General features: G+C 57.1%; 1 protein-coding gene across 14 annotated transcripts in view; it reads left to right on the top strand.

The window, feature by feature from the left end:
- The window catches only part of NCOR2 (nuclear receptor corepressor 2), a 230,811-nt gene that overhangs the window by 92,867 nt on the left and 119,413 nt on the right, over nucleotides 1-18,531 (top strand). For all 14 annotated transcript variants that reach the window (XM_035341049.1, XM_035341048.1, XM_035341040.1 and 11 more), the window contains exon 5: nucleotides 17,293-17,472. In XM_035341049.1, the coding sequence (XP_035196940.1) occupies nucleotides 17,293-17,472 (180 nt within the window). The remainder of the gene's footprint in view (nucleotides 1-17,292; nucleotides 17,473-18,531) is intronic.

The following is an 18,531-nucleotide window of genomic DNA, read 5'->3' as shown; positions in this document are numbered from 1 at the left end:
ATGTCTGCTATTAGATCATCTCCTTACGTCTGGAGAAAACAGGCATGCTGTTGGGCAGCGCGCCTCTCAAAAGCAGCAGCTTTCCAGCAAAGTCGCTGTTGTTCTAGCAGAAAGACCTTACCTGCTCGTATGAACCTTGGTTTGCTCATATCCTTGAGCACTTGCATTTCTTTTCAAGCCAGGCTCAGAAGGCTGTCTTCCTGCCTGCTTTTCCCCACTTGAGCATCTTTTCTGGGAGGCGAGGCGCCTGTCACGTTGCTGCAGGGCACAGAGCCAGCTGCTGCTGCTGCTGGATGGAGCCAGGCGGGCTCAGGTGGGCTCAGGCTGTGGTGGGGGGAGACAAACGAAATCCCCCCCATGCCCTCTGTGTCAACACGGGCTGACGCTGCCTCTGAGAAGGCGCTCCCTTGAGCTGCCTGAGAATAGCCAGGCAATAGGAAAGCAGGTGCTGGAGGTGCTGGAGCTGCTTCCCAGGACCCTCAGCAGCGTCTGCATTTTCTCCAATAAAGCCACGGACCTTCGTCACGTAACACCAGATCAGGATAAAGCCGGCTGCTCCCGAGCAGGCCAGCCGTGTGTCTGCGTGATGCCCTGTCTCTGTGCATCTGCGCCTGCTGGTGCTGCGGGTGGTCCTGCCCCAGGTCGGCATGCTGCGCCTGGCCATGCAGCACCTGCTCGCTGCTCAGCAGAGCCGGAGGCCAGTCCTGCTTCTCCCCTTCCATCCATCTCTTCTTATTCCCGGTATGCTTCCACTTGCTCTTCCCATTTCTGAGACTGCTTTTCCACCGCGTATGTGGCTTGCTGCTCTTCCTATAGGATGTGAGTCAGTCGCGATCTGCATTTAGTCCCCTCGCCAGGCTGCCTGGCTGCACTTCTTGGAGCCCGTTGCTCCGGCGGGGCCGTGCTGCCGGGGAGCCCTGCGGGATCACGGGTACGGGGCTGGGCGCAGGAAACCCCAGCCTCGCTGCCGCCCGCCCTGGAAGGCCGCTGGTCACCGGGTAAGTCTCTTCCCCTTTCCATATCTCAGATTTCCCCATCTGTAACAGGGACAATGCCACTGCCCTCTGTTGTGAAAGAGTTCACAGCTACCGATGGAAAAAGGCTGCTAAAAGGCCATGCGGTGGTAGGGCTCGGACTCTGCTTTACATTGTTGGAGGGATTTAATTTCTTCCCTTTCTGCATGAATGTTTTTGTTGTGCTGTGGGCTGAAAGCTGGGATATGAAAACAGAAGGTGGGACTCCAGGAACAGGCAGCAGCAAGGCCAGGAAATATATACGGCGAGCAGAAATTAGGGCAAAGGGCATTATGCTTTGATGCACGTTAACGTAGCTTTAAAAGCAATTAATTGAAAAAAGGCTGAATTAACATGTTTAAAATGCATTTTTAATGATGCATTGCAGCCAGCGCCGTGCATGCCAAATTTTACACCGGCTGCCCTTCCAGAGCCCCATTTCCAACAAACTCCTGGAACACAGGCGGTGCGGTGGGAGGGCGCTGGGCCAGCCCCTTCGCTCCTGCCCCGGCCGCAGCCTGGCCACGCACCGAGGGTGCTGCAGGAGCCTTTTGGGAGCCCTGTTCCTGCTCCCTTCCTTGCCAAATGTGCCAGGGTTTGGGAGAGATTTGAGGCTGGGGACTCCAAAAGCAGGGGCTGCAGAGGCTGAGGCTTCCCTCTTGCAAGGGTTTTGCCTGGCTTCGGCTTCGGGGCGTGTTTGGGGGACACAGCGCTGGCTGGGACCCGATCTGCAAGGTGAGGGGAGGTGGGTGCCTCCGATCCCAGCGCCGCTAGCCGGGCTGGTAAATCACCAGGCTCCTCTCCGCTCTGTGCTTTCTGCGTGGCTTTGTTATGGGAACATTGATCTGTTGCTGGGATTAACCTCTCAGAGTTTCCAGTGGGCTGGTCTCACAGTTATTAATGAAACTGGCTGGAACTTGTGTTGACCTTGGCAGAGGCCCCACTTGGCTAGGAGGGAGCTGGCAAAGGCATAATCTCTAATTGAGTAATCCAGCGCAGGGGGAGGGGAGCGGAGGGGGTGGAAGCGCAGCAGCGCTTTGAACTCGGCAAGCTGCGCCGCTCGAGCAGGATGTGTAGGAGTGGGGCTCGCAAACTTGCTGAGCACGGCGACCTGCGAGGGAGCGAGCGAGGAGAAGCGAGGCGACGGCGGCGCGCTTGCATCAGCTGGGCGGCTCGAGCTCCCCCTGAGCTCCAGCTTCCCCCCCTCTGGAGAAGGCGGCGTTGGATGCCGGTGCCTCCCCAGATTTATTGCCGTGGAACAATGGCACGAAGCGGTTGGATAATAAAGTGAAGCTGCGAGCCTCAGCCCTCCCTGGGCGCGCGTCCTCCCGTAGCCTCCCAGCCTGTGGCGCGGATTGCACGGGGCTCTCCCTTCCTCTCCAGGGGTTGTTTTGCGCTTGGCGAAAACAGCTCCAGGCTCATTAGTGGGGCTGTTGATGAAGCAGGGAGCCAGTGGGGATGTGGGGCTTTTCTCCTTCGCAGCTTTACCCCAGGAGAGGCGATTTCCTCGGGCCTGGGCCTGGCCTCGTGCCTCTGGCGGGCAGGGAGAGGCCGCGGCCTTTGTGCCCGGGAAGGGGGTCCCGAGGCGAGGTGGCTGTGGCTGTGCAGCGCTGAGCGGCGGGAGGAGATCAGGCTCACGGTGGAGTCTTGCGGAGAGAGGACACCCCAATGCTTCCAGCTCCCTGCCCTGCGACAGGTGAAATGCCTCAAGTGTTTCACCACTGCTTCTGTCCTCCTTCCCCAGCAGGGAGCAGCGTTTCTTACCAACTCCCTTTGCAGCCGCCTTCACCGGGAGGTGCTCGGGGCTTCCCCCAGTACTGCCTGGTCCCAAGGCCCGTGGTGCAGTCGGACATCCAGCGGGAGCAAGCGGCATGGGGCTGTCGAGCTGGAGAGCCGGAGGAGCATCCCACCGCAGCGCGCTGAGCATCCACCCATCTGCCACGCGGCTGCTCACGCTGTCGTCTTGTGCCTGATAAGAATCTAATTGCAGAAATGATCCTGTGGGGTGGGGGAGGACTTTGCGTTAGGGCAGCAATGATTCAAAGCTATTTCTGGGAAGATGAGGGAGATGTTGTCATTCTCTGTTATTCCAAACATATTTAAAAGCTGAAATATTTGCATTGTTCATGCTGTCACGCTGCAAACACTTCTGGCTGGGTTCCTCTCTCCTCTGCCTTCTCCTCCCTCCGCAGAAGACCGTTTCCAACAGGAGGACACGGGTGTGCGTCAGCCCTGCCCACCTGTGCATGAGCACACCCGTTGGGGAGCACACGTCTGCCTTGTGCAAACCGTCCGGCACTCGTGGTGGGTACAGGAGTTTGTTTCCTCGCCAAGCAGCTGTGTCAGGAGAGCTGCGAGGGCTTGTCAGCAGCCCCGTGCCGCTCACCGAGGCGGGACAGGCACCCGGGGCACCGAGCAGCCGGAGGAGCATCACGCCTGGAAGGCTTGGTCAGTGCCACGCGTGGGCTCACGCTGGTTCTGTCTGAAAACCGGGCGGTGCTGGGCATCACATCCTGCTCCTCCAGCAGCCCTCGAGGCAGGGAGCACCGTGACCGGGTGAGACCACGGATTTCGTGAAGTCCCTGGGGGTGAAAAACTGAGCCATGGCCTGAGAGATGTGGGCATGACAGGGAAAGCCCTCGAGGGCTGCAGAAACGCGCTGGAGGTGAGGTGTAAAAACTGAGCTTGACCTTCTCCCAGCTGGCTGTCCTCTGCCCGGCTGCTCCAGTCCCGCTGCCACTGGAAACCCGCGGGCGGATCGGTTGTGCCTCGACCGCAGGTGGCTGGTCCTCGCTTCCTCCTGCTCCTTTGTGGCGATCGATATCCGAAACGACCTCTTAAAGCGGCTTTCAAGCTGAGAAGGCAGCGGGATGAGGCCGGCTGGTCCCTGGGAACTTGCTTTGTCATTTACATACATTTTTTGTTCCGTTCGGTCAGTATTACAGGGCTCACGTAGTGTGACATCTCCCCGATCTGCTTGGGGGAAAGAAGTCCCCTGGCTTCCTATGCCTCACCCCTGGAAGTGGAAGAAATCCAGCCAGTGGTTGTGCTTGCAGCAGCAGCCTCGCGAGCTGTGTGCTGCATGGATTCACAGTGATTGTTGTGTTTTTTTTTTTCTGTCTTTGAAGTGTTTGTACATCTGTTACGGAGTAAAATGCTTTTGAAGCCCATTTTTTCCTTTAACAGCGAGGATTGTTATGTGCCCTGCTGTTATTTCCTGAAAGCGATAGCCAGAGCTAGTTTGCTGCCTAACTTTGAGCCCTCAGGTGGAGCTGAGGAGCGGTGCCTGGTGTCGGGAGCTGTGCCTGGTGTCGGGAGCTGTGCCCGGTGTCGGGAGCTGTGCCCTAGCTCGAAGGCGAGGAGCAGCGCAGGTGACGAGGGCTGTGCTGCCCGCTGGTGCCGGCTGCCTGTGGTCAGTCAGAAATGTCAGGTTTTAAGCAGTCGGGGCAGAAAGAAACCCACGCCTGGCGCGCATTTCCAGGAAAGAATTCAGTCCTGGTACTGAGAGGCTGTGACATTCTGGCTGTTTCTTCCCCCCCCTGCAGTTTCAGCCCGATTTGGGGATTCTTCGCTTCTAATCCGCTGGCAGGGGGTTGTGTGCGCTGCGAGGCAGGGAGCATCGCTGCAGCTCGCTCCGGAGGCATCACGCTCCGGGACGGGGTATGTGATTCTTCCATGGGATCTGCCCGGTTCGTGCAAACGACGAGGCAGCAGGAAGTTATTGCCGACTCACAAGCACGTACATCTTATCACAGATGAAGCTGGGCTCACTCGGTCGGCACGGCTGCGCTCCCCCCCTCGCCGAGGGGTTTCGAGAGGCCCGGGGAGCGCTTCGGCATCGCCGCCGTGAACGTACAGCACCTAGCACATCTGCCCGGCTGTACTTTTCCATCGTTATGAAACGCAGTAAATCCACGGTTCTGACTCATGCAACAAAAGCCAGCGAGTTGTGACACCGATCAGATTAATTTTGCGTGCTGCCTTTCTGAGGAGGAGGGCATTCCGTGCTGAATCCTTCCACCGCCGCGCTGGGCGGAAAGCGCTGGAGCTGCAGCAGCGATCGATGGTGTTCGCCTGCTGTTGCTGGAGGGGATGGAGTGGGGGAGTGATTTCAGAGATGGATTTGGCAGAGAGGAGTTGCTGCTCTCTGTGCCTGTGGTGCTGGGAGCTGTAATAACATATTGAACATGGCAACAGCCCTTGCTGAAGCTCGGTAACTTCACCTCCGTGCTTCGTGGAGCCTCATCTCCTAACAACACCCTCAGCGTCGATAACGAGAGGAGCCGTCGAGTGCCAAAGGCCCTAGTTATAATCACTCTGAAAACCTCCTTTCTTTTTGGACCCAAAGCTGCTTTTTAAATGTAAAAACTCTTTGGCTGTGTTCTAGGCAGAGAACATTCGGAGGGTTTTCTGGCTTGCTCCATGACAAAATGCATTGCAGCTTTGCACTGCCGGGGGGGCGAGGGGCCGATGGACACTTGTGTGCGTCAGGAATGCTGGCTGCCTGCTCTGCGAGCAGAGGGGTTGTTTTAGGACAAGCTGACAGGCCCTTGGCTTGTTCTGCTGCTCTCAAAAAATGTAATTCTAATTCTTGGCACCTTTCTCCGAGAGGATAAAGAGTGAGAACGCGGTGGAGCCTGTTCCCTCTGCCCTTAGAAATGTGCTTTTACCCAGCTGCAGAGCTGGCTTGGGGCAGGAGCACCGTGCTCCGTCCTGCCCCGTGGTTTGGTCAATCCAAGGCAGAAATTAAGGGGGGGGGAGCAGCAGCGAGGGGTGAAATGACATGGGGCACCTCCTCGTGGTCTGGTTGTTATTCTCTTTGGTTATCTTTGACCAAGCATCTTCTGTGGGAGTGCTCTGCCTTCCTCCTGGGTTGTGCTCATGTTAGTTGCCGGTCGGGCCCTCCCTTAGGCACGGTACTTGGGTACGGTGTGTCTGTTCAGACAGCTTGACGAGCTCCCTGCCTGTGGCGCTGGAGCCTCTGCCGTGTCCCCCAGGGGTGCCCCAGGCTGCAGAGCCCACAGTGCTCTCCGCAGCCAGCTTCTCCTCTGCCTCCCAGGCTCTTCTCCTCCCCTGCTGGCGTGCTGGTGACGGGCACGGCTGGTTTCTTCCTCCCCGAGGAGGAGCGCTGATAGCTCCTGCATTCTGGTCACCGCCTGGGATGTCGGCCTTCCCGTGGCTGCTGAAGAGAGAGCCATCGCCTGGTGCAAAGCAGGCCGTCCCACGTGGTTACGGGACCAAAGCAAGTGCAGGCTTTTATTTCAGCCTGTTTTTCAGGTCTGCCTCATTTTATCTCGTGCCAGCAATCGCAGGTATGACGTAGAGCAGATAGCCCCCAGCAGCTAACGTGCTCCTGCCTCAGCGGCAGGCGAGAGGCAGACGTAAACACAGGAGTGTTACAGGCCTCCAAGTGCTAAAAGCTACTGGAGAACATGCAGGTATGTGATTAAATATAGAGACTGTTCTGTTAAGAGCTTCCAATATATTTGGGGGGCATGTAAATTACACATACGTGTTTCGTGTCTATATATTTTTCACAGTTTAAGTAATTGAAAAATCTGCATTTATATATATGTATGCCCGCATATAGGCTGCCTTCTACTTGCAAGCTGTGCTTTCAAAGGCTTCTTATAGCTGTGCAGTTCAATGATCCAGCCTTCAGCAGCCACACGAAGAAAGGCTTATAGTCTCTAGCAAAGCTAAATATTGATTTGAGTCGATCTAGGTGCACTTGGAGACATCACTGGTGTTCATGAATACAGCATAATCTCTGATTGGAGTGGGGAAATTTCATCATAAAGGCCCCAAAAGGGAAGTTTATTATTGCTTTCTTCCAAATGCCTGAATTTTATTAGCTTCAGTCATTCTTGGCAGGGCAGTGGAATGGGATTTTATAGTTAGCAAAGGAAAAGTAAACACAGTAATCATTTCATAGCCCTGTGCCTGCCAAACCGAGATGGAAATTCCAGCCTTGGTGGGAAGCTGCTGCTTTGCTAACAGATAATACCAGATTCACTGTGGGCTTATTCTTGCCATGGGAGCTGAGATATTAAGGTTTTTTCTCTAACATCCTGGCCTGGAAAGGCAGGGGTGCCTTCATGTTGTTCTGCAGAAAGGGCCCAGGCCGGGGCCTGCATTTCAGGCCGCTCCGCAGGCCTTGTAGCTAGGCCCGTGCTGCCCCCGAGCCTGGAGAGCTGTTGTCCTGCCTTCTTCCCACTTGGTCTTTACCTGGTGGCAATGCTCTGATGCTCGAGGAGCGTCACACTTGAGATGTGGTGGTTCTGAAACCCAGAGACCCTGAGCAGGGCTGCCCTGGGCCTGCTGCTGGTGGGGTCCCGGGGGGTCTCCAGCCCCGCCGGGGCTTGGGACGCGGCCTCCTGACGGAAAGCAGCGCAGGAAACAGCTACTCAAACAAACAGCCGGTGTCGAGGCTCCCCCTTCCACGTGTCTGCACAATTATTAGAACAATAAACCATTGAGCCCAGCCGCCGGCCGGCCGTGATTGATAGCGCAGCTGACGCTCGCTTTACACCACCCGTGCTCTGCTGTCAGCGAATATCCCGGCTCCGTGGGGCATTGTTTGGGGTTGTCCCTGTCCCCCGAGCTGTGTCGGGGCTGTGTGTGCAAGGGCTGGCCGCGGGCACCGCTGTCACAGCGGGTGCCTTGTCCCCGTGTCCCACGCACGTGCTGGGGACGCCTAAGGGAGCGATGCCGGAGCGAGCGGGGAGCTACAAAACCAGTGCTGGGGACCCGCGAGGCCACGAGAAGCTTCATTAAAAGCCCCGACAGGCTGTTTGAAGGGAGGGTTGTTTTCCCCCAAAGCCTGTTCAGGTTGGCTGATTTTTTTTTTATTATTTTTATTTTTTCCCAAAGCGTGCAAGGAGCAGTGTGCTTTGTTTCACACTTAAACACGTTTCCCAGTGCAGCCACCGCTAAATGGAAGGCCGACCAGCTCGGAGTCCTGATCAAAACGGGGCTTGTTTTTGTGCTTATTATCTCAACTGGTGAAGTTCGCAGGTCGCGTTCACCACTGACCCGTATCCGTTTCCAGGCTGTCGAGTTTGCCTCTCGTGTCGTGCGTGTTCCAGTCTTGAAAGGCGTGTGTGTGTGTGTGCACCAAGCTGTTCTAACAAAAATAACAAGACCTCGCTGGTGGAAATTGAACTTTTGAGATCTAACTAGATTTTGGATAAGAAAAAGGTCTTTGGAGGATTGCTTTTAAGTCCAGTTTTCTGGCAGCCTTGGAATTTGTGGTTTTTGCAGACAAGACCTGCAGAGTCAGAGCGTTTGCCATGTGGTGGGTGAGTGTTGGAGTCAGAAATGTGTTGAAGACTTCTCCTGGTGCTTGATGTGAGGGCACGGCTGGAACACACCGGTATGCTAAACGGCCCCGCAGGCGCCACAGCAACGAACTGGTAGCGTGGGGTTGGTGAGAGGAGCTTGGTGGACCTCTGCAGGAGCAGCAGTTAATGGCTTTCCCTGAAGAACCCACACGGTTTGAAGAGCAGCTGCTAGAAGAGGGCAGGACCTTGGTGCTGGGACCCCCAGCCTGTGCCCAGCTTGGTGCAAGGTGCCAAAAGGAGAGTTGGGCTGGGCCCGCAGCACACCTCAGCCACTGCTAATGCCATCGTCGGTCTTCCTCGCGCTTCCCTTCTCCAGCAGTCAAGCTCTTTCTCACAGCACGGTGCCCTGGGTTTGGGGAAAAACAATTTGGGCGCTCTTTGCCCAGGGGAGAACGGAGGAAGGGAACAGGGACTGGGCCGCCGTAGAGGATATCTCACTTGCAGCGATTAAATAGAGCCGTCTTCATTCATTGCCTTCCCTCTAAATCTGATGCCCCTTCAAGCCAGCTTCCCCGTGTTCGTGCTGCTCCTGATGAACTCCCCGACAAATCCCTGCGCACGGGCACAGCCGTCTGGGTGCTGCGTGAATGGGCCCGCGCTTGAATTTGCATGGCTGAGGAGTCCCCGCTCCCTCCTTCCTCCTTCCTCCTCCCTGGCAATAGGAGGAAATTCAAATGTTTCTGAAGAGCGACATTTCCATTTCAAAAGCTGTTCGCTCAAGTGCGTCTGGAGTGGGATTTCTCTCCCCCCCACTCCTCTCTGAATGGCAGCTTTAGAAGTCTCATTTCCTCTGCTTGATAACACCAGGCTGAGAAGGGCTTTTGTCTTTCCATTTCCCCTCATTTTTTTTTTTTATTTTCAAACGAGCGAGGTTTTCAGAAGCGGGCATGGTGGGCTTCCCTCCCCCGGCTGCGTGGCCCCATGCCAGGATGCACCTGGTGGCACCAGGGAATGAGCCGGGGGTCCTGAACCGGGGGTCCTGAACCGGGGGGCTCGGCCGGGCAGATGACAACCGGGGAGCACCGTCTGCGAGCACAGGGGGCAACAGGAGCACCATGGATGTCCCGAGCAAGGGCTGGCGTGTCCCAGCCCCTGCAGTGAGAGCTGAGCTGGCTCAGGACCTGGCCCTGCATTCGCAGCCTGTGTCGCCGCGCAGTCTCACGTGGAGCTGCCTTGCAGCCCGCCTGCTTTTTGGCTGGAGCAGCCATGCCAGGTGGGATGCTTCTTTGGCTTTTTTTTGGTTTCTTTGTTGTTGTTTTTTGGTGCCACACTTGGTGGAGGGTGGATTTAAGAGGATGCATTTGCCTGCCTCCTGCTTCTGCAGGACTATTGCACGCCGATGCCGGCTTGTGGGATGGGATTTGTTGCGAGATGAGGACTGCGCTAGTATAAAAGCAGAGAATTTCTTCCGCGGAGGCCTTTTGACAAAAGGCAAACTCTAGCACGCTCTCAGCGTGGCACACAGGGCTTGAGGGCTTCTCTGGCTTCTTGAGTGCTGCTTAGGACGTCGCAGGTTTCCAGGGAACAGTTCCTGCGTCCTCAAATGCTCAGTCAGAGGGAACGTGCCTGCAGGGATCAGCGGGACCTCGGCGCTACAACCCTGCGCGGCTGGCGCGCTGGGAAGGCTCAGGCCTTGCTGTGCTGCCTGTGGCAGTCAAAAGAGGACAGGTGGCGTCGCAAAACCAAACACAACATGGGGAGGATAAAATTTTCGGTGGCGTGGAGTGAGCGAGGTGTCCAAATCCTTCCAGACGAGGGGCATCTCGAGCAGGGATGGCTGGAGGTGCTTCTTCCCCCTGTTTGTCCACTGCACCTGACTCGGGGCCACTGAGTTCCCCTGCACGCGGCTCGGTTTGGCGGCAGGATGCTCCCGGGGCCGCTGGAGGAGGCTCGGAGGCAGCGAGCAGATTTCCTGCGCCTGCTGCGGTCCTCGGGGCTTGCCTGCAAAACCCTCCCGAGCCGTGGGGCTGAGGGGTGACGGCCACGTGGGGCCGTGCCACCGCGTCCTGCGCTTCCGTGGAAGGCCGTGGCCATTACTCAGAGGTTCCTGTGAAAGCTGCCAGAAGCCAGTTGGTTCCAGGGAAAGTGGGGCTGCTTCGAGCCCTGGCCACGGGGCGCCTTGCGCACGAGTCCTGGTGGGAAGCCGCAGCGCAGCTTTCCGTGGGCTGGCTTTTCTTCCTTAGCCTCTCAAAAAATCCCCCTGCATACTTCCAGTAGCTCCTAATGTGTGTGGTTTTTTTTGTTTGGTTGTTTTTGATTGTAACTCGGTTTTCAGGAGCCCTGCTCGTGTAAAGGAATGGTTTGGGGTTTGCAAAGGCCAGGCGAGGATTTGGGGTTTGTGTGCTGCAGGGACAAAGATGTTCTGGGCCACGCATCGTTGGGTGCGACCGCAGCGCAGGTGAAGCGATGCTCTGCGGGGCCGCTGGGTCCGTGCATTATTAAAAGCTGCAAACTGACGAGTCGGAGGGCTTGTTGCTCTGGAGGTGATGCTGACAACCTCAATTCCCCCCCCCTCTGCTTCTTTGCTGCTAGGGTCAGGATGCAGCCTCTGCTTTGTATGAGCCGTGCCGTGTGTTTGGTTCCTCTGCTGGGTGCCCAGCCCGCCTCGGTCCGCGAGCAGCAGGTGCTTTGCTCCTCTGCTCCATCCCCGCCGCCTGCTGGGTGGTCTCGGGCTTCGTGTGCCCCCCCCCCCAGCCCCAGCCCTGCATTTCCTCCCAGATTTCACGGCGCTTGCTGCTGCCAGCACGCCAGCGAGCTCCTTCCCCACCAGGCAGGGGGGCCACGAGCCCAGCTTTGCAGGCGGAGGGGGCTGGGGCAGGGCTGCCTTCCAGATCCGTGTTTTTCTCCCCAAAACGCCAGCTTCAGGCCTCGCAGGAGCGTGGGGCGAGCCGCAGCTCCCTGCCACCCGCCCCCTGGGGACAGCCTTTGCTTGCTCAGTTCCGAATCACTTCCACTGAGCAAGCGGGCTTCAAAAGGAGATTTTATTCCTCTTGACTCGGGCATTTTATTCTTTTTTTTTTCCGAGTTAGCAAAAGGCACATCGCTGGCACAGAGCAGCCTGCCAGATGTATCGACTCCGCTCCGTAGCTTCGGGCTGCTGAAGATGCTCAAAGAAAAGGTTTCCAGAATGTTTCTCAGCATTGCAGAAAGGCGTATTTTCCTCTAAACTGGTTCTTGGAAAAGGCAGAGTTATTTTGGCTGAAATTTACTATTTAGAAGGGGGAAAAAAAAGCCTGAAACAAATATTCAGCATGGAAAATTGCAGCCCAGACAGCTAATTTCTTAAACTCGGAATCAGTTGGAAATCCAGGATTTTCGAATAGGAAATGTTGGGCAATCCTTAATGAGAGGTGGAGCCATTAGCTCCTCGTCCTAACGAGGAGACGGGTAGGTGAGAATTCATCACTCCCGAAGTCAGTAGGGAACGCGCGAGTTCAATGCAATTATTATCCACTAATGGGGAAACGCAAGGAGGTAATGAAAGGCACAGCATCCATTTGTCAGTGTAATGCCTTAGGCTTCGCTGGGAGTTTGTCTGAGCGAGGTTTTCCAGACCTGCCCCGTTATCCTCAGCTTCTCGCCGCGTGTCTCCGCGCTTGTTGCTGCTTCTGCCATACCCCGCCATCCCCGGCTCCGGAGGCAGCATCTGTTCAGCATAATGCTGCGGAACGGCTTTTTTAAGCACGAGCAAGTTCTGCAAGACGAGGTGCTCTGCTCTGGTTAGTGCATTTAACTGTAACACCGACTGGAAAGGTTTTACCACCCTCGTAAATCTGCTGGCAGGGGGTGGGGAGGGAGGGAGGGTCAGCGTTTGTTCCTGGTTTTGCAATTCGATTGCTTCAAGCTGTTGAAACGTTGGGGAAGTTTTCTGACCTACTTTCGTGCAAGCTGAAAAATTGTTGGGATGTTTTCTGCCCCGGCTCTGAGGAATTCAGCTGGGTTACAGGGGAAAGGAATGTCGTGCGCCTTCTCATAAAGTCACATTTCTTTAAAAGAAAAATAAAAACACCGAGAAAAAAAACAACAACAACAACAAAAAAAAAAAAAACGACTTTGTCTTCAGACAGCTCCTTCACCTCCGGCTTCGTGGAGTCCCCTGAGACACCGTGCCGGGCTGCAGAAGGCGAATGTTTTTTGGGTACCTGCCCTGCCTGCGCGTGCCCTGCTGTGTGGGAACGGAGGCAGGAGGTGGGCGATGCCTCGGCGCTGCCTTTGCTCTCCTTGGGTCTGCAGCACCGTGGTGAGCCCGCTCCGTCCCGCAGCCGCCTCATCCCATTCCCCCGGGTCCCGCAGCCACCTCGTCCCGTTCCCCTGGTCCTCGGAACTGCTCGGCGCTCTCCTCGGGGATGGTTTTGGCAGGCGGTGCCCCCAGCTCGCCCAGCAGCCGCGTCCGGCAGCGCGTGCGCTCGCCCAGCCTGCTTCGCCTGCCGCTGCGGGGCCGCGGCTGAGCTGCGAGCCAGGAGTAGTTAAGAATTAAAACTCCGTTTCAAGGATTGGGCTGCTGAAAGAGCCATTAGCGCAGCAGATGGCTGCAAACAAAGGAATTGTAATAACTCGATGTACTTTTCACTGCTCGGGCTCTAACGCCGTGTTTGTGCTGCTCTCCGGGGACGGGGGATGTTGGTTTTGGGCCTTTTTGATGTTTTTCCTCTGTCAGCGTCGGTGCCGTGCCGTCACCCTGGGATTGCTGATCTCTCAGGTGGTATTCGATGCTTTCCCAATTTAAAAAAGAAACCTTTGGCCTGCGTTTGGCTTTTTAAAGAATTTATACGCTAGTTTTTGCCTTAATGCCCAGGGGATGGAGGCGTGGGCTCGCTGTCCGTGCCAAGCGCCGCACCAGGGGCTGTAACACAGCCCTGTTCCCACTGCCACCGGTCACCCCGTGGGTCACCCCGGGCTGCCCAAGCAGCCGAGCTGCGCCGTGCTTTCCAAGCCGTGGGTCCTGGAAAGGGACCGGGAGGACGAGTCCCCAGCTCTGCCACGTCGCCAGCTTCGTGGTGCGGTTCGGCTGTGTCATCGCAAGTCCTCCCTTTGGTTTTTGGGGGCAGAATGGTGCTGATGGTGCTGGTGGCTGTGCCGTCCCGTCAGTCCCACTTGCCGTGCCTGAGGCTGTGCCTGGTACTCGCGGCGCTGGGAGTGGAAGTGCGTAGAAGAGAACCACCCCCAAAGCCTGGCCTTGCTGCCTGACTCTCCCAGTGGTAACTGCTTTCCTTGCTGCCAGCATCTCCTCCTGCTGCAGGGAGCTGCGTGCAGCTTCTGCTCCCCCCCCCTCGCCCACCCTCGTTACCACACAAATCACATAATAACAAGGCCAGGAATCAACAGGAACTACGGTAGCTGTTAGCCACGTATAAAAACAAATCACACGGAAACGGTATAATTACAGCGAAAATATCAACTTGAGTAATGCCGTAATTGTTTTCTTCCCTGCAGCAGATTTATTCCAACTCTCCCCCTTGTGCTGGTTTCGAAGCCTGTGACTTCCCGGTAATCAGAAGGATTTTACATTCCGCTCTACGCTTGTCCAAAGCCTGGCTATGATGCTCTCCGAAGTGCTGGAGTATCTCTTGGCTCGCTCGGAGGGCGAGGAAGCAGCAGTAGTTCAAGCACAACCACCCCCAGCCATTGGCATCCCCAGGTCCTCCCTCGCAGGCATCCAGGCGCCTGCCCCGGCTGCGGGGTTTGCGCTGCGAGGGATCAGCGCTGGGCTGGAGGCTTGGTTTGGAGCCTCGGTGCCTCGGCATTGCTCCCGGCAGGTGCTTTGGAGACCTGGCAGCAGGAGGGAGGCTGGCGGGATGGGGGCTGCTTCTACAGGCACCGGCTGTGCCAGTGGCTTGGGTTTCCAGTCCTTCCTCCCGGCGTCCTGGGAAGCAGAGGATCACAGCCGGCACCAGGTCCCTTGGTGCCTGCCTGCGTGGGCTTGAGACCTCTTCTCTTTCTTGGCTCATCCCAGAACTGTATGTCCTGTTCACGGTCTGTCACCCCGCCCCGGGAGCTCTGCATTTTGGACTTCACAATTGCACGGGGGAGTTTTCTTGCCTTTGGTTTTGTTTTTTAATTCCTTTTGCTGCTCCTCACTTGAGGTGAAATGCCGAGGACCAGCGATTTGAGGGCTAGGGACGCTGCCTCGAGTTACTGCTGTCATCATCCCATCGCACAAGATGATGATGGGTTTTGTGCTCTGACTTGCGGCTCTTCCCCTTACGTAGCTGTGCTGCTATTTTGCTTCGCGTTCTGAAAGGTAAAAAGATACAATCTTATCAGCAAAGTTCACCAAAGCTTTTGTGCCAAGTAGCGGATTAAAAATGCCCGGTCTTGTGTATTGGCCAACACGAGAACGTCTCTTTTGTTCCCCGTGCGCAGCGGGAAGCCCTTCTCTCCTGCCTTTTTGGCAGGTAGCTTTCTGGCTTCCTCAAGAGTTTACCCACCTACAAATCTCTGCTGCTTTCTCTCCCTGTTTCTTAATCTGAACCAGATTACAGGAGCAGCTGACGGCTTTTGCTTCTTGCTGTTGTGCTGCTCCTCTTGGCTTTAAAGAAAAACCAACACAAAAACCGCGCCCGTGGACGAGACATGGAACGTTACTTCCCCACGGCAGCAGGCTGACCGTCTAAACCTAGGGACGTAAACTGAGACGGGATCTGCTCTTTGGGTTTCTCCAGAGACCTTCAGCGCTCCTCTAGTTGTCCCTCCGGAGGGCTGCTGGCAACAACCAGCTTAGCTTTCCAGGGCCTCTGCGCTCTCGGGTGATGCTGTCCTAGGGCACGGCCGCTTTGCTGAGAAGCGTCCTCTCGCCTTCTTTAGTTCCAGCGCTGCTGTGAGTGGCGTTGCCCATCTCTGATGGGGGCAAAGTGCAGAGCTCGGCTCGAAGCCAGGTCCCCTGGGACTGCGCGGGGCTGTGGGCATGGCTCCCCGGGCTGGAGCTCGTTGAGTTTCTTTTATCACAGCCGCCAACGTGGTCAGGACACCCCGTGTGAGCTTCTGCTTCCCGGTGAGCCCTGCGCTAATGAGATGCTGAGCTCGAACCATGCCACGGTGTCCCTGCGTGCTCAGCACCAGCCTTTGGTGCGAGCAACCACGTGGCCGACGAGTGACCCCGGGCCACCATCCACGTGCACCGCTGTCTGCAGAGCACAGAGGGGTCTGTGCCACCCTGGAACCACCAGGCCCCGTCGTGTCAGCCTGCTGCCCTCAGGAGGGCCGGCCAGGGTCGGGTTTGGTGCTCAGCCCACCTGCTGTGGGTCGGGCGGTGGGAGCTGGCCGCTCGCCCGTGGCCGTGAGTCAGAGCGGAGGACGGGACGGCAGCGCCAGTTGGTGCAGAACAAGGTCGCCTTTGTCCCCGCGCTGTGATTAAGGTAGCGAGGTTGTGTGAACTTCTTCCCTTGTTTACTTTCCCCGTCCCCTCCCCTCCCGAGCAGCTGCAGGGTGCTCTGCGCAGTCTGGCAGCGGTTTAAGGTTACAAACCAAGCCGCAGCTCCTCTTCCCCGCTTCCTGCCCCCTTGAGGGGGAAAGAAAATCCATCCTCCCCGCTCGGCAACCATAGAGATAAAGGTTTAATTGAGGTGTTGGGCAGCTGCCAGACGGGAGCGCGGTGCCCCCGGTCAGGGCGTGCCGGGGTCCCCTTGGACCTCGCAGCAAAGCTGGGTCGGGGCAGGGCTGGTGCCTTACAGCCACGGTGCTCTGGGCGTGCGCAGAGCCAAATCTGGGCCTGGTGCTGGATATCCCTCGGTGACCACGCAGAAGGAAGCATCCACACCAGCCCCTCCAGCTCAGGCGCATCCCTTCTTGCTGTGAAGTTCTCCCAGCTCCCTTCCGAAGCGGTCACCTTGAGCTGCTCGTGCTCAGACGGGGCTGTGTGCCCCAGCAGCCCCGCTAACGAGGACAGCGCCGAGCCCTTGGAGCAGCTGCTCAGGAGGGAAAACATGCTCTTGTTGGCGCGGCCGGTCGCTATCACCCAGCTGCTCCATCCCAGGTGCATTCATCAGGGCTGCGTGAACTCATCCAAGCACGAAACTCGTGTCTGTGGGAGCTGGGCTTCCGAGTAATTGGGAGTTTGGGGAGCGAAGGGCGGTGCGTGGGTGAGGCGTTGTGCCTCTAGGCTGCTCGTGGGATGTCGGCTCGGTGGCATCAGCAAAGTTGTCACTTCTGGAGAAGGAGCTGAAAGTTTCAATGCACTTACCACGAGCTGGAGGCAGAGGGGAAATGAGAGCTGTCCCCTCTGACGGCCGCAGAGGTCTTGCTGATCCGTCTGGTCTGATTTGAAAGGTCCTGCTGAGCTGAGAGCTGCTTTACCTGGAGTCTGCAGGAATCTGTTTGCCATCACTTCTGTTTATTTTTATCGGAGCTGACCTCATCTACCTCTGCGCTCTCTGTTTCTGGAAGGATGTTGGACATCTCGCACCTGGGGCTCCCCCCACCCTGCCAAGAACTTCGGGAGGTAGAGGAGGACCCGAAGGAGCTGGCAGTCCCCTCGCCTCCCGGGGGCTGCCCTCACAGCCAGCGTGGTTAATGTTTTTTTCCCAGCGTGTTCGGGGCTGTGTCAGAGGAGGACAAGTCTGTGGCTACCTCGTTTTCGAGGAAGCGCAGCCGTGAGCTGGCTGCTGCGACGTGAAGGGACGGTGCTCGGAGTTCAGCCCCGCAAGCGATGGGTTTGGTCCCGTAGGACTGCAGGTGGTGGGAGCCTCGGAGGCTTTGGCAGGAGGTCAAGCTGCTGTAGCGTCCCCGGGAGACCAAGCTGGGGCCCTCTGGAGATGCTGAGGGTTGCAGCGCACAGCCGTGACGTGGCAGCTGGTACCTCTTAGCCTGGCGTCGTGAGGTGTGCGTGTGTCTTAGAGGGCTGGGACTGGGCCAGGGAGCCGCCACAGCTCGTATGGGAGGGTGAGAGGAGGATCCCAAGCCTGCTGGGAAAGCTGACCTGCTTGTTTTGTGCTCCTCAGGATCGCGGCCTGCCTGGCAAACTGGAGCCCGTGTCTCCCGTGAGCCCTACGCACCCCGATGCCGAGCTGGAGCTGCTGCCGGCCCGGCTGTCCAAGGAGGAGCTCATTCAGAACATGGACCGCGTGGACCGCGAGATCACCATGGTGGAGCAGCAGATCTCCAAGCTGAAGAAGAAGCAGGTAAGAGGCTGGGGTCTGGAGGGGGAGCACGTGTCCTTGCTGCTGCCTTGCACCACGTCCCTTCCCGTGCACGTCCACAGAGGAGAAGTGGCAGTGCCACCAGGTCTGTGTCCCTGCTCCTCGTGATGTGGGGACGTGGCTGCTGTGCTGACAGTCCTGGTGGCTGCGAGCTGAGGGAGCTTTGGAAACTCTGTTGGGCTCTCTTGCACATCAGAACATGACAAAGGGAGAACAATCAGTATTTAGTGACGTGCCCGTGGTCACGCAAGCAGTCAGTGGCAGGGCTGGAAATGCAGTCTGGGTTGCCCGAGTCCTCTGCGCAGCCCAGCGCCAGCACGAGACCTTTTCTTTTCCCTTTCCAGCAATTGTCTTTGCTGCCACTATTGTAGTGCTGGGCTATTTAAAACATGGCTGCTGCACCCTAACGGCCCTGCACGCTCGAGCCTTCCTGCACATCCAGCCCGCTGCTCCAGGGCTCTGCAGCCGCGGGCAGGGCCCCGTCCGGCTGCGGTCGGAGCTGTGCCTGAGCCAGGGATCCGAACCTGATCTCGGGCAGAGCCTTTCCTGCACAAGAGCACGCCCCAGCAGAAGGATCACCCGCCTTACTGTAGCCATGTATACAATTACCATAAACCCATTAAGAGATTAATATGACAAAACCTTGGGGGATGTCTGAAAAACCCACGGACTTAAAGGCTTTCACTTCCTAAACCCAATCACTTCTGTATCTGTCTATCCAGTTGTTTTTTTCCTTTGCTCGTGGCATGTTTCTAAAAGCCCCGAGGCCGGTAGTCCCAAACTGCCTCTCCTGAGGTTTGTCAAGAATTTGCGAATGGAGCAAAACGCGTGCTTGGTCTGTCCCTGTGTGAGATGGGGACGAGGCCAGGGCTCCTCGAGGACAAGTGTGCTGTTGACCTTCCTCCCCATCTGCACAAGTGGGGCAGGAAGAGGAAAAATGAGCGCAGAGAGCTGGCCCAAGAGGTTCACGTGCTTCCCAGACTCCCAACCCCCCTACCTATAGCCCAGCTCCTGTCCTGTGCCTGGCTCTTTTTTTAAATA

Source organism: Oxyura jamaicensis, chromosome 15, assembly GCF_011077185.1.
Source record: "Oxyura jamaicensis isolate SHBP4307 breed ruddy duck chromosome 15, BPBGC_Ojam_1.0, whole genome shotgun sequence".
In the NCBI taxonomy this organism is placed as follows: Eukaryota; Metazoa; Chordata; class Aves; order Anseriformes; family Anatidae; genus Oxyura; species Oxyura jamaicensis.
The sequence above is the reverse complement of the archived record's forward strand: the minus strand, read 5'-3'. Positions and strand labels throughout refer to the sequence as shown.